At 37.2% G+C, this 16,010-nt stretch overlaps 1 protein-coding gene across 4 annotated transcripts in view; it reads left to right on the forward strand.

The window, feature by feature from the left end:
• Window positions 1-16,010, forward strand: part of ZNF385B (zinc finger protein 385B) — a 375,335-nt gene that overhangs the window by 312,976 nt on the left and 46,349 nt on the right. For all 4 annotated transcript variants that reach the window (XM_059703940.1, XM_059703939.1, XM_059703941.1 and 1 more), the window contains one exon: window positions 10,015-10,125. In XM_059703940.1, coding sequence (XP_059559923.1) covers window positions 10,015-10,125 — 111 coding nt within the window. The remainder of the gene's footprint in view (window positions 1-10,014; window positions 10,126-16,010) is intronic.

Below are 16,010 nucleotides of genomic sequence, written 5' to 3' on the forward strand. Positions count from 1 at the left end.
GTACAGAAACCCACTGGAAGGGTCTCCAGGTGAGATGCGTCTGGCACGTAGAGAACTTCCAACATGCAGAACACTTGGGTTTCCCTTTCTCCTCGGGGAGATGATGACAGCAGTGGCTCTAACATTCAGTGGTTCTCTTGGGACTTGGGATGTGAATAAAATCTTCTGCAAAGGTCTCGCAGACCACTTGGAAAGCTGAAGAACATGGCCCTTACTCTACAGTTGTTACAAGTTGTATGCATTTGCATTATGTATCAACTGTCCTAATTCATCAAATAATGTTCTTATTTTTATATAGTTAGTATGATTTTATATATAACAGTATCTGCACCCCAATTATATCAAGACAACCAAAATGTTTACAGGAATTATTCATAGCAAAATATTGTTTCATTATCCTGTTGTAATTTTTTTCATGGTACTTACACTGTTGAAATAACTTGTCACTTTAGATATGTCCCCCAAACTAGAATATTGTGTATTTGAAGGCTGTTCTCTACTCTATATTCAGCTCCTAAAGGAGTACATGATAACCACTTAATAAACTTTTGTTAAATAAATGAATTTTCAAGAAGCATAGTTTTTGTGCAAAACTGAAAGTTATTTATAAATGTATGATATGTTGGAAAGCACCAAAACTTCCCAAGGACAGAACTAAGTTGATATGAAATACTCACCCTCTAAAAAGGTTGCATCATTTACTATCAGAGCAGTCTAGAAAGAGGATATTATTTTATGACAAAACACAAATCTCTTAGCATCCCACCCTATATTTCTTTTTATTCTTACACACACACACACACACACACACACACACACACACAAACAAATGGAATTTATCAAAAACAACAACAAAAAACACAACTGGAAATGCAGTTTAGTTTTATTTTCCAAATAGATCTTCAAAGTAGATCACAGTGTTTTTGCCTTATACTAGTTACCCATTTTGTCAATGGAATATACACCTTGTTTGATGAATCCCAGAACTTCGTCTGACTATATGGAATCTGAGTGAAAGATATCAAGCTTTCTAAATCCATTTACAGAACAAGGGGGGGCAGGGGAAGGAAATTCTAATCTGTGCTCTCCACCGATTGTTTCAAATAAGTGGGCCAACTCCCACTTATATTTTCTACTGGGAATATTGACCACCACTGGGGGAGCTCTGGAAAAGGATTGTAGGATCCCGCTTCATTTCTCAGTAATCAGATACTGTTAATTGTCAGCCAGCCTCAAAATACTTAAAAGCCTACTACATTTTGATAAAATAGTGGTGGTGGTGGTGGTGGTGGTAGTAGCACTTTGTTAGGTCTGAGAATTAGATATAAGGTGAACTATTATTAAGCATGTGTTGTGTTGTGTTAGGTTAGCCTTTATGCCAGTTAGGAATGTCTGGTTAACTTTCTGGTAGAGTAATGGTATTCCAGTAGGAAGGGGGCATATTTGATTTTGTTTGCAAGGCACAGGCATATGTGGTTTCAGCAATGAGCTGGGGGTTCTTGGGGGAAGTGCCTTCCAAACGTATGGGTCTTGGCTGAATCACCAGTCTGTGGAAGGAACGGCATGCCATTTGCCTTCCTTTCAGTGACAATGATGGCTTCAGGTGGGACCTTGTTAGGGCGCCCTGAGCGGGAGAAGCAGTCCGTGTGGCAAGTCACAGCTTCTATACATTCCAGGTGTAAGAGTGCAGGTCTCACAGTAGCATGCAATCCCACTCTAATGTTCTGTGTGGTTTATTTTTGTTGCGCCTTCTGATTTGAAATACAAAGCAGGACAAAGTTGTGTGGCTGAGCAAATATTGCCAATGATATGCAGTTGTTTGTATTTTTTGATAGTTGAGAAAAAAACAGTCTTTGTGATAGTTGTGTCTGTTTTATTTCTATTTAAGTTGTCAATGACTTGATAACAGTAAAACAGTAATATAAAAGCATGTAGCCAGAGTGTGTGTGTGTGTGTGTGTGTGTGTGTGTGTGTGTGTGTGTGTATGTATTTATATATATATATATAAAAATAAAGGCCGAAGCGTCTCTTACAACTGGTCAGCAGATTGACCGGTCTACTGGTAGCTATGATGCACACTGACCACCAGGGGGCAGATGCTTAAATGCAGGAGCTGCCCTCTGGTGGTCAGTGCACTCCCACAGCCAACCCCCTGTGGTCCCTACCCCCAGCCGTCTGGCCAGGCCAAGGGACCCCACCTGTGCACGATTTTGTGCACCAAGCCTCTAGTCTTATAAAGAGGTAATATGCAAATTGACCATCATGCCCTTGCACAAGATGGCCGCTCCCAGGTGGACACAAGATGGCCACCACAAGATGGCTGGCAGGAGAGGGCAGTTGGGGCAACCAGGCCGGCTGGGAAGGGCATTTGGGGGCAATCGAGCTGGCAGGGGTGGGCAGTTGGGGCGACCAGGCTGGCAGGGGAGGGCATTTGGGGAAACTGAGCCGGCAAGGGAGGGAAGTTGGGGGCGACTGAGCCTGCAGGGGAGGGAGGGCACTTGGGGGGGACCAGGCCTACAAGGGAAGGCAGTTAGGGGGTACCAGTCCTGCAGGGGAGGGCAGTTAGGCATCAATCAAGCTGGCAGGAGAGTGGTTAGGGGGCAATCAGGCAGGCAGGCAGGCAGGCGAGCGGTTGGGAGCCAGCAGTCCCAGATTGTGGGAGGGATGTCCGACTGTCAGTTTAGGCCTGATCCAAGGGGTCCCAGACTGGAGAGGGTGCAGGCTGGGCTGAGGGACACCCTCCAGTGCACGAATTTTGTGCACCGGGCCTCTAGTCCTAATATAAGGGTAATATGCAAATTAACCATCACTCCATCACAAAGATGGCAGCGCCCATAGCCACAAGATGGCGGCACCCAGTCCTCTCAGCCCTGCTGGAGTCCCCCAGTTCAGGGGGAGGAGAGCTGAAGTGGGCAGCATGAGTGACCTGGTAGAATGCTTGCTTCATTGCCACGGTGATGAGGCAAGCGTTCCACACTGCCCACAGAGGGCCTCTGGGCAGCGGGCACGGAGTGGGGGAGCAAAACACTTGTGTCATCGCCCTGACTGCGGATGGGCCCCTGGGCCACGGAGAGCCTCTGGGCAGCGGGTGTGGAGCAGCCAGGCCCCACAGAGAGCTACTGGTGCATGGATTCGTGCACAGGGCTACTAGTTTAAATATAAAAGGCAAAGCCTTTTTTGAAGTAACTTCAGAGAAATATTGCTCTTCCGTGATGTAGCTATCACTTTTATATGTGTCACTTCACGAATATGTGAAGTTCTAATGAGACCCTATTATCATACTCTTTTCTATAAATCCAGTATTGAAAAAAGGTAGGGATGAAAAGTTGTCATTCTTTTTGTACCACTGTAATTGCATAATATCTCAGTTACAAAAAACTGATACTTTGCCAAACTTCCAGAAAGCCCTAAATCACAAGGGTTTAGTAAGTGAAGTCCCCTTTGTAGTAAAACCAGGACAGGTGCAAAATATGACTGTCAACTGCTATGTGTAATCACCAAGTATTCCCAGAAATTTCTCTCTCTGTGTGTGTGTGTTTGTTTGTGTGCACACGATGTGTGTGTAAACCCAACAGTTACATTGGGGGAAGAGGCCTGGACAGCTCCTTCTTTATTTACGACTTTCCTGAAGTTGCACAAAGAGAAATTAGTTTATCCTAAGAAGGGCATAAATAGGTCAAAAGAGAAAAGCAAGACACTTTTCTAGGAAATCTCTATTTAGGCACCAAGTAGGCCCTATGTGTAGTTCCACTAGGCAGCTGCCTTCCAGGCTCCAAAAATTCTAGGTACAGCCATCCTTTTGTCCCAAATCTCACACCCTATGGGAGTGCCATGCACAATACCCATCTTCCCTGCTCAGTGTTCCATTAGGGAACACGGTGAGGAGAGACTCCTGCCTGAGTCTGAATCCTGGCTCAGGCCTACAAACTTGAGGGAGACAAGTTACTAAGCCCCTCAAAGCCTCAGATGCCTCATTTGTAAAAGGAGGATAATAATGGTATCTCCCTTGTGATGGGGAGACTACACAGATAATCCCTTAGGATAGTTTCTGGCACTTAGTAAGAGCTCTGTAAAGCTAAGCTGCTGTTGTTATAATGTTTAATCGTATTATTACACAACTGGAAGAGGAATTAAAAGGCAAATATCCCTGGGAGGATAACACACTTATGTCACTCCTAAAGGGAGGATCCTGAGTGCTTAAAGTTGAAAAATCAGAAAAGGAGAGAAAGCTCAAAATAGGGGTGGGGCAGAGGAGAAAGACTTCTATGTAACTTCTTGTGCCACTTTTTTTACTGAGTAGTCCCTTCTTGTCTCACCTTCAAATTTAATAGTGTTTATACTGTCTTTTTCACTTTTCAATTTTTATAATTAGGTCCTTTCTAGTGTTTGACTCACCCTATCCCATCTAGTCTGGGACAGCATCAAAAACATATTAGGCTCCCAGAAATGTTTGTTGGATGATTGATTTTTACATTTTAAAAGCCAAAAGCATGGTATCTACTTCTGTTTAGTGGAAAAGCTAGTATTGTCTACTGTAATCTCTAATAATAAAAGCATAATATGCTAATTAGACCAGACATCCTTCTGGATGACCTTCTGGATGAAGGCCAAGGCGGCCACCGCAGCAGGCGGGGGCCGAGGCAGAGGAAGCAGCTGAGCCCCTTGCAAAAATTTCGTGCATCGGGCCTCTAGTTGTACAATAAGTGCTTATCAAATGATTTTTAGAACACTGGTTAAAGTAGATGGCTAAATTTAAGATGAAATTTTCCCATCTTTAATAATAGTATGGGGCTGAAACCGGTTTGGCTCAGTGGATAGGGCATCAGCCTGAGGACTCGGGGGTCCCAGGTTCGGTTCCAGTCGGGGGCGTGTGCCTGGGTTGCGGGCGCGTCCCGGGTGGGGGGTGTGCAGGAGGCGGCTGATCGGTGTTTCTCTCTCATTGATGTTTCTGGCTCTCTATCTCTCTCCCTTCCTCTCTGTAAAAAAATCAATAAAATATATATAAAAAAATAATAATAGTATGGGTAGCCAGCCATTTAACCCCATAAAAAAAGCCTTGTACAATTCCTTGTACAATTTGTTCATTTAAAAGTAATATAAACATTTTTGCTTTTTAGTTGGGCAGTGTTCAATTTACCCCCAGACCCAGTCCCACTTGATGGCTAGTGAAATCATAAGACTCTTACAATACAATTTAAACTTCAAGCCTATGGAAAAATATTGAGGTCGTTGAAAAACTTGTAATTCTGTTTTTGATGCCTAAAGCTTCCTCTGGCAATGCTGTCTAGAATCTAGATATCACCCAGTAGGAAGTCCTTTGGTCATGGAGCCCCTCCCTCAGTTTCTCTCCCCTCCCACAGTGCTCACCCTGCCCTTAGTGAAGTGCTGCAGTGTTTCTTTTCCCTGCGGCTGGGTTTTATTGGAGCTGCATATTTGTATATGATGGCTTGTACTGTGTAGGCATACATTATTTTCTTGGTACACTCAGTGAAAGTCATGATCTTTTAAAAAAAAATCACACACATTTATGGTTCCATAATCTGGTGAATATACCAAAGATACCTATTTGTTCTTATTTTGATACTGAAAATAGAATAGATAGTATAATAAGGTCAGCTTCATTAGTTTCATTTTTGTAATAGTTAAATTTTCCTTACATAGCCTCCAGTTATCTCCTTGATACTTGGTAACAGCCATAACCCCATTTTTCATTTTTATTACCTACCAGTTAATTGCACTAATAGGTTTTGCTTTCATTTCTACATGATTTTCATTAGACCAAGGGGCAAATGTTAACTCTTGCTGCTTTTTAGTTAGTAAGCATTTCAGGCTTTTAAAGCAGAGATTATTAACAAAGTAAATAGATTTTTAAAATTTTTATATAAATGTGCTTCTAGTCTCAAAAGTGCAGATTACTTCTAACTTTTACTCTTTTAGAAAAGAATAGGCTTATTTAGGACCAATAAATTGTGTCAGGTAAGGAATACTAATAACTAGAACTATATGGTAGATAGGGGTTTTTCCTTTTTTAAAAAAAAAAAAAGTGTTTTCAGCATTATTTATCAATTAATCTCAATCTTCTCAGTCCACAAACCACTTTCTTGTGCAATGTGAACTAACATGAGCTAATTTAAGTATTTAAGAAGGAATTTGTTCATTTAAAAGTGAAATAAACATTTTAATTAAGATGTTAGAAGACACTTGCTCATCTATAATAATAAAAATGTAATATGCTAATTAGACCAGACGTCCTTCTGTACGTCCTTCCTTCCGGACAAAGCCACAGTGGGCGGGGGCCAAGGCAGAGGTGGCAGTGGCCCCTGGCCATGGCTGCCGGGCAGGGGCTGGGGCCAAGGCCCTTGCACGAATTTCATGCATTGGGCCTCTAGTTTTTAATAATCAAATGTCTATTGAATGTCAGTTGAATCTTTAAAAATAAGTTTGTCATATAATTGCTATGCCTCCAATGATTTTCCCAAGTATTCTATATATGAAATTATTATGATATATACATATAGTTTGATGACACTAAATTGAATCACTTACATGTATCATGTTTTAGGATTTATGAGAATGTTTTAATTCATCTTGATTGTTTTATTCATCCTAAAAATTGGTGATTGAATAAAATTATTACCATTGATTTAGTTACACATATCTCATTATGAGAACTTACATTGGATTAATGGGAGGAAAATTTAAGTTAGTATAAGTTTATATCATAGTTATTTTCATCTAACTTTTAGAATATTGTAAGAATAAGAAAATGATCAGATTTTTATGACTTTATAACTTTTAAAGAGGAGAAAGAGAGAGATCTAAAAACATTTTCTATGTTCCTGACAAGTCTAGACCTCACTGAAATTTCTCAGGTATTTGTAATTATGACATCAGATGGAAAATACACAAAATATAATAGAAACAGTTTCAGTTTCAAGGTATCAGATGATTTGGCAAATGGAGCATTCTCTTTTCTCCCACTTCAAGTTTTCTTTCAATTAAATCATGTTCCTCAATTGATGAATAAGAAATATAAGTATAGAATTCTGTGATAAGTAGCAGAGAAAGATAAAAGAGATTTAGGCAGGGAAAAAACAAGTGGATCTTTTCCTGAAATACTACCTATAAGAAAATAGAGAATCAAGCGGAAAGTGGAAACTATCTCTTCCAAGTGACAAACATGGAGGATGAAATTTTTATGACAGGTGATGAGGGTCAGGGTAAAAGGGCTGTTTATTTAACTGATTTTATCGGTACAAGTAGGATTATGTATATAAAGTACAGAAGCTGATTCTGGTTAGAGTTTCTTAAAGGAACTGCCTTAGTTGGCTTTTCAGGGAGTAGGTGGCTGGGAACACATCTGCCTTTGTAATGAATATATTCTGTTTTAAAGTATACCATATAAATGTGTATATATGTATATGTATATATATTGTGTGTGTATGTATATATGTATATATATATGTATATATATTGATTTCAGAGAGGAAGGGAGATAAATAGATATAGATATCTATATATACAAATATATATATATAGATATCTATATCTATCTATACCTATACCTATACCTATATCTATATCTATCAGTGATGAGAGAAAATTATTTATCAGCTGTCTCCTGCATACCCCACACCAGGGATTGAGCTTGCAACCTGGACATGTGCCCTGACGGGGAATCAAACCGGGACCTCCTGGTTCGTAGTTCAATGCTCAACCACTGAGCCATGTCGGCCGAGCATGCCTTTGTATTTGGAGTGCTCAGCCACAATTCACGTGTCAGGACAGAGAGCTTTCTACCTTGGGAATATACTTGGAAAATTTTAGGCTGATGCACAAACATGAGATTGGAGTAGGATAAATTTGTACCAGGAATTATTTTTTAAATTATGTAGGTTGATAATTTCAAAAATGTAAAGGGGACGTTTATATTCAAGGGTCATGTCGGACCTGTCAGCAAATATCTTGGTTTACTAAAAACTTAGGGCTAGATTTTTGTAGCTGTATCTTTTGTCTGTGTTTCTATACTGTGGTATGGGAACAACTAGGATATGTGTATTTATTTTATATGATGAAAGTTTTCATTTTTAATGTTGAGTAATAGGAAAGCATGTACATTAAAACTATGGTTTCATAATTATTACTCTGTGTTTTAAAAAGTCTATTTTACTTTGATTTAAAGAAAAAACTTGAATAATAACAAAATAGTACATGGATATGGAAAAAATAATGAAAGTGGCATGTGAAAACTAGTGTTTGAGAATACTCATATAGTTTTATTCCGTGCAGTTTACGCATCACCAAATGTAGTTTTAGAGCCTGAGAACAGAAAGTATCTCAATAAAATGCTTTCATTTTTTTAACTTTGCAAAACAGTGTAGTTTTTTTATTCTATCAACATAGGTATGGCATTTTATTTTCCTGTCCAAACTGATTTTCTATTTCTGGTAATAATCAGAAAGTATAGTTTCATGTTTTAAAAATGGATAGATGAAACTTAACTGTGTGCACTTGTGTGCACTTAACTGTGTAAACTAAGAAAGTGAACATTGAGATTTTAATGCCCATGGATACTTGTTTTTTCATTCTCATTAAATAAAATTTAATATAATCAATTTTTGCCTTGCACATATCAAATCCCCAGATTTCCCAGTAATTCTATTTTACACTTAGTAGTTAAGCATGATCCTATAAAACTTTTTTCTTTTACTTTGTAAATTATTATACATAAAATGGACTTTGGGGGAGTGTATATAGTTTTATGAATGTGAACACATGTATAAACTGTGTGACCACCACTGCAATCAGGTTACAGAATCGTTCTATTACTCCAGAAAACTCCCCTCTTGGAAATTTTAAGTGTCCCAAACCACATAACTGTTTTTATCGTAGCAATGCAGTTAGTAATCTCACTTAAACTTGTAGCAAAAATGGGCTACTTTACTATTCAATAATTGTGTAACCCATCCTTCTTTCTAATGTACTTAAGTTTTTCTAGTTGCTAATTTTACCTTTAGTTGATTTATACTCCTGACCAGGGAGAGTCTTAATTTCTCCTCTCTACCAAATATCATCAACTAATCCAACCCTAAGCTCTAACCTCAGGAGATTTCCTAGATGAGGGTGTGTCAGTTTGTGTTACATCTGTTTATCAGTAATGCTTTGTTTATTATCTGCATTGTTGTTTGAACTGCCAGTTGTCCAATGTTAATGCTGGAGATTATTATCTGGAGTACACAAGAGAATCACTGCTGTGTCTCTCTTTTTATAGGCTCTGCAAATAGTGTTCTTTCTTTCTCCAAGTGTTTTTGTAGCTTTGTGCCATACTTTTGCTGTGGTTGAGTATTTTCATCACTCTATGTTTTTCTGAATATGTATGATATATGCAAACCAAAGGGAGGAAAGTCACACTTTATAAGTCAAAAACTTGCTCAATATCTAAACAAGGGTTGCATATTAACCTATCTGTTATCGGCATTTCCATTAGAATGAATTTTATCTATAGTATATGAAAAGTAATAAATTATTTTAAAATGAAGATCAACATTTTCTGGGCTGTGAGACAAGCCTGTAACTTATGACTTTGCCATAAATCAAAATTTAAGAAACTGAAATATATCTGTAATAATTGTCATTGAGGCCATTTCAGACTATCATAAATATTATCACCTCATATAGGGAAAATATTAACAAGTTAATTTTAACTTTGACCTTTGGATTTTAAATATCCTTGTTTTATGATTCTTTTAAGGTTTTTCAAGACTCCTTATATGAATATGATTTCTTGGGATGTTGGATTCTCCTCTGATTTGTGCTATGATTTCAAACCAGTTTATTATTTTTGGTTTTGTTCAAGTCCTGGAAACAGTGCATTACTATTGAATGGGAGTCTTTATTATCCTTGTTTGGGAATGAAGATAAAGCCTTAAGGAATAATACAGCTATTTTTACTTGCTCACACTATTTTCTATCCTTTGAAGTTATAAAATGATTATTTTATCATTTGCTCTTCAGATGGATCCTGTGCAAAAAGCAGTTATTAACCACACGTTCGGAGTGTCCATTCCCCCAAAGAAGAAACAAGTTATTTCTTGTAATGTCTGTCAGCTGCGCTTTAATTCGGATGTGAGTATCACCCTTTCCCTGCTCTCTGTAGTCTGTCAAGCTGGAAGTCTGATTGTTCCGGGTATATACATCTCTTCATATTTACACATTGTCTAGCAGCCACTCCTCTTGGTGGCCCATTTACTTCAGTGTGCCAGATTTTCCAGGGATTTGGATTCAACACTAGAAACTTGAGCAATAGAGGGGCTAATATAAAAAAAATCAAGGCTTTCTGTAGGTAATCAATCTCATCGATACCATTTTACACTTAACCTCACCAATTATGTTTACTTTTGAAAAATACTTAAATAGCAGAAAATACTTTTTAAAGTTTACAATGCAATGAAGGTATGAAAAAAATGTAATACATGCTAAAGAAAATCAGTTACTACTCTTGCTCCCAAGTGTTATGTTTCATGTGTGTGTGCCAAATCATATTAAACACCCGAGAAAGTAACTTACTACATAATTTATATTTTCTCAGACATGAAAATATAGGAAAAGGTTGGTAAATTATTTTATCTAACCACTTTAATTATCCTGCGAAAAAAGGATAACAAGAAAAAAGTACAAATTAATATTTATGAAAGTTGATTTTCATATTAGACATAAAATAACATGAAATCAAAATAAATAATATTAGAATGTTTATAATGAAACCCAATTACCAAGTAAAGCCAATGACCAATGCAAATCTGAGTCTGGAGATTCATATCTATGTGATATTTCTTGAGTTACTCCACCCAAGAAGCCATTTTATAAAACATTGTTATAAGATGTATGTTTATTGGAAATACTAAAATAATAAATAGTGTATATATTATTACATAATTGCACTTATATAACTTTCTGAAAAGGAAAACTATGGAGACAGAAATCAGATCAGTAGGGACTGATGGTGGGGTTAGGGAATTGAATACAAAAGGGCATGAAAGAAGTTTTTAGGGTGTATGTCTTAATTTGGTATGGTGATTATACAACTGTTTTTATTTCTCAAAACTCATAAAACTTAATACCTAAAAAGGAATTTTACTGTCTGTAAAGTGTAACTCAGTAAACCTGATTGGGGAAAAAATTTATGTGATAGGAATAGAAATATGTTGTAAATAGAAGAATAATTAATTATAGAGACATAACTACTAGAGACATATTAAAGTACAATATCACTATGGGACTTAAGGTGTAATAATTAAAGGACTTTTACAAGAAAAGACAGAATAATGAATACTGAAAAAGATCCAAGTATATTTAACAGCTTTGCATAGATATTTTACAAATGTCTACAGTCACATAAGGAAATTAAAATATCCGTAACTGTATGAATATAAAATTAAAATGTTCAGCACTTAACTGACTCCGTACAAAAGGAAGGCCCACCTGAGGGCGTGCTTCGTGTCTAGTCTTAGCATTCCCAGTGCAGCAACGCTGGGTACTGAAAACATCTGACAGTGCAATGGCAACGCTAGGTACTGAAAACATCTGACAGTACAATGGCAACGCTAGGTACTGAAAACATCTGACAGTGCAATGGCAACGCTAGGTACTGAAAACATCTGACAGTGCAATGGCAACGCTAGGTACTGAAAACATCTGACAGTACAATGGCAACGCTAGGTACTGAAAACATCTGACAGTACAATGCAATGCTAGGTACTGAAAACATCTGACAGTACAATGCAATGCTAGGTACTGAAAACATCTGACAGTACAATGCAATGCTAGGTACTGAAAACATCTGACAGTACAATGCAATAAATTGCAAAGCGAATCTATATAAATATTGCTAAAGAGGCAGATTTCCGTGAAGTCTATGAATGTCATGTTAGAGAATTGCTCAATACAAAGCCACTGACAATGAGGATATTAGAAAAAGTAACTTGATAAGAGAAAAATAACAAGGTTGATGACAGACTCTTCAAAACATAAGGCTTGACTATCAAGTGAATAATAGGGTCTGTAGGCAATTATGAATTCCTTGAATTAAAACATAATAATAACAATATGTTTACATGGTTCAAAAAGCAAATTAATTTTAAGAGATACAATGAAAAATCTTGTTCCATCGCATTCCCCATCCTCCCATGTTCCATGCTGTTCCTGTCTATCTGTCACCACTTTAATATTTCTTGTATATATTTCCTGGGTCTGTTTATGGAAAGAAAACCAAGTATGAATATATACTCTTATTTCATCCCTTTTCTACATAAAAGGTAGTGTACTTTTCTTTGCCTTGCATTTTTTACATAAAAATATATCCTGGAAAATTTTCCCCTATCAAAACATAGAGAGCTTCCTCACAGGTTTCATACAGATATGCTAGGCCAGCGGTTCTCAACCTGGGGGTCGCGACCCCTTTGGGGGTTGAATGACCCTTTCACAGGGGTCACCTAAGGCCATTGGAAAACACATATATAATTACATATTGTTTTTGTGATTAATCACTATGCTTTAATTATGTTCAATTTGTAACAATGAAATTGGGGATCACCACAACATGAGGAACTGTATTAAAGGGTCGCAGCATTAGGAAGGTTGAGAACCACTGTGCTAGGCAAAGATGTTTACATCCTCATCTCTGGAAGCTTTTACTATGTAACCTTACATATCAGAGGGGAATTAAAGTAATAAATAAAATTAAGGTGCCAATCAGTTGACCATAAAATATTTTATCCTGGATTATCCTATGGGCCCAAGGGTCCTTAAATGTAGAAAAGGGAGGCAAAGGAAAAGGTTAGAGTGATATGATGTGAGGACAACTCTACTGGCCCTTGTGGTCTTTGAAGGTGAAAGAAGGGGCTACAAACCAAGGAATGTGGGCAGCCTTTAGGACCTGGAAATCAAGAAATTGATTTTCCCCTAGAACCTCCAAAGGAATATGATCCCTCAGAATTATTAAGATAATAAATGTGTGTTGTTTTAAGCCAGTAAATTTGGGATCATTTGCTACAACAGCAACAGAAAACTAATACAGTAGTCTACATGTGGATGTTCCAGCTTAATTAACTAGTCCCTTATTGGTGGATACTTAAAGTCATTTTCAGTCTTTTGGAATTACATAAATTTTCATAGTCAACAAATGTCAGAGCAAGGGCATAAATTCAGGTCTGTTGCTTCTAAATCCACAGCTTTTTCTATGTTATTATGTTGCCTCACATATTAGCTTTGCTCATTTTCTTTGTATTTATTGAGCTTTTATTTTATGCCAAATACCATACTATTTTCCAGAGACCAGCAGCAAATTTACTAACAGTGTGAATGAAAGCATCTAAGGTTTAACCTGATCAGATCCTCCCAGAACCTGTTCCAGATCTTCAGCTCTGTATTTTTTATTACTCCATACATAGAGAGGCCACATGATGTAGAACTCTAGATTAAGAGTATTTGAATGTGATTTAAGTTCTAAATTTTGACTTGATAAGTCTCTTCACCACTGTGGGCCTCAGTTTCCTCTTCTGTGATATAACTTAAAATAGACTACTTGATTTTCAGAAGGACCTTTCCAGTTCCATGATTAAAAATCATTTCCATGGCATTTCTGTTAGAACAGGGTATAAACACCCTCATTTATGGGTGGGACAGTTAAGACCAAGAAAGAATGACTACAGGTTTTGGTTTTTGTTTGTGTCATGGGTTGGTGTGGGTGGTGGATGAGGGCCAGTCTTCTTTGTACACCCCAGAATGGCTCTGTGAGTAGGTGCACCTTTGACTTGAGCTTCATTCCACGGCAGTAATTGTCTTTGTATTCACTAACAGGGACATGGACAAATGCACATGCGTGAGCATGTGACCACCCCCTTCCTTGTCACCACTCAAAAGCTCTGTTGATAACAGAGAAAGAAATAAAATTTCTGAGTCATACTTAGACTCTGGGTGGTAACACCACATAGTGTGGATAGCAAATTCACAAGTATCACATACACATGCTCTCTGTGTTTAGTAATGGTGCTGTAATCTGCATAACTGAGCTCTGAAACTGAGCATTTTTTTATTTGGGGGAGAATTTATTATTTTATAATTACCCTGTTTATATCTTAATGTAAGAATTAAGAAGATGCTCATCCTTATTTTCTTTAATAACATTTCTAAATCAGCCTGAGACTGAATTGCCTTCATTCTTCAGTGTAGAAAATATGGTTATTGAACAATCTGGAAGGCAGATTTACACAGTAAACAGACTGCATTCTGCATTTTCCCATTACCCATATAAAATGTACCAGAGCAGGATTCGTGCATTAAAATTCAATGTGACCTAGTTTAAGTATCCCATAGTAGCCCCCTTTGTCCAGTTTTTATCATCTCAGTAGCACTCCACTGTTGGAAAGCAAAAGGCTACAGCTTTATTTACACAATACAGTGTTATGCAAATGAGCAAGCATTAATCACAAGCATTTCCCAAATGAACCTTTACAAATTAATACCATTAACTTTGCCAGGGGGCAAGCAATTGCATTTCAGAAATAATATGTCTTTCCAACTGAGTCCCAGACATTTGCACATATGTGTACAGCACACAAATCCCTAGTTTCTTCTAGATAACCTTCCCTCCCCGCCACCCCACCCCTACCCCGCAACATGGCTTAAGCTGAGCACGGAATGAGGTTATCCTAAGTCTGAATGCACCTTTCTAATGAAGGAATGAGTGTACTGCAACTGTAGTAGGGTCATAAATTGATAAGCCTAAATCTTAATCTTTACCCTTTAGCTAGACAATAACATTTCTAGAGGTAAGCCTTTCCAGGAAAATAGTTCTATATTTTTCTGTAGTTGGTTTTAAATAAGACTCAAAATTATTAGGTTTTTGTTTTTCATACAAAAATACTGAGAACTAGTCCCTAACATAGGCTTCTAAAATATTTTTGAGGCTAACATTTCTCTTTTTGGCTAGGTTGTAAATTGGCAATAATTTTTCCAAATAATTTCTAATTTGCATATGAATTTCAATTCATTGGAGAATGGTAGCAGAAGGATAAAGGAAACTGATTCTTATACAGATTCTTGCACAAAATCAAGCAATTTGACTCTCTTAAATGTTTGAAAACAGAGATGATCTTTTATTATTATTACTAGTAGCCCAGTGCATGAAATTCGTGCATATTAAAAGGCAATTAATTAGCGGAGATATTTTAATGTTGCTATTTGCCCTTTCTCTATAATAGAAGTATGAGAGATGAAAGGAAATTAGTAAAATGTATATGAAAATAATATATAAATTTATTAATAAATAAACAGTAACAAAAGGATATAACAACAGAGGCATGATATAAAAAACGACAAAAACATGATATGAAAACAACAAAAACATGATATGGAAACAACAAAAACATGATATAAAAACAACAGTGATGCAAACAATGACTGATAAAGTGATTCAACTTATTCTGATATCTCCCTGTACATCACATTAAGGGTGAAAACACTTTCAGAGTGCTTGACTAATTTCCCTTGGGATGAAGTATTTAGAACTTTAACTGTAACGTCACATGCTGTTCAAACTCGAGAGAAAGCAACATATAACTGACCATGTGCGAAAACGGGTTCAGGTAGGAATATGCTTACTCTGTCTAGAGTTTGTCCTTGTGATTTATTAATAGTCATCACAAATGCTGGCATCACCGGAAACCATCATAGAATCAATTTAAATGGGAGGCCAGTGTCAGATGGGGACAAATTAATTCTTGGAGTCAGAACAACCTTTCCCTCTGCAGATCCTGTTAATACTTCAGCTTCGATAATGTTAGGTCATAATCTTTTGATAATAAATCTGGTACCATTACAAAGACCCCATTTACTATTGAGATTTCTCAATAGCATGATGATTGCACCCACTTTCAATTTTAATTTATGACACGGCATTCCCGAAAGAGTAATACTATTAAGAAATTCGATGGGAAAATTTTCCTTTTCAG

This window comes from Myotis daubentonii, chromosome 7, assembly GCF_963259705.1.
Source record: "Myotis daubentonii chromosome 7, mMyoDau2.1, whole genome shotgun sequence".
Taxonomy (NCBI): Eukaryota; Metazoa; Chordata; class Mammalia; order Chiroptera; family Vespertilionidae; genus Myotis; species Myotis daubentonii.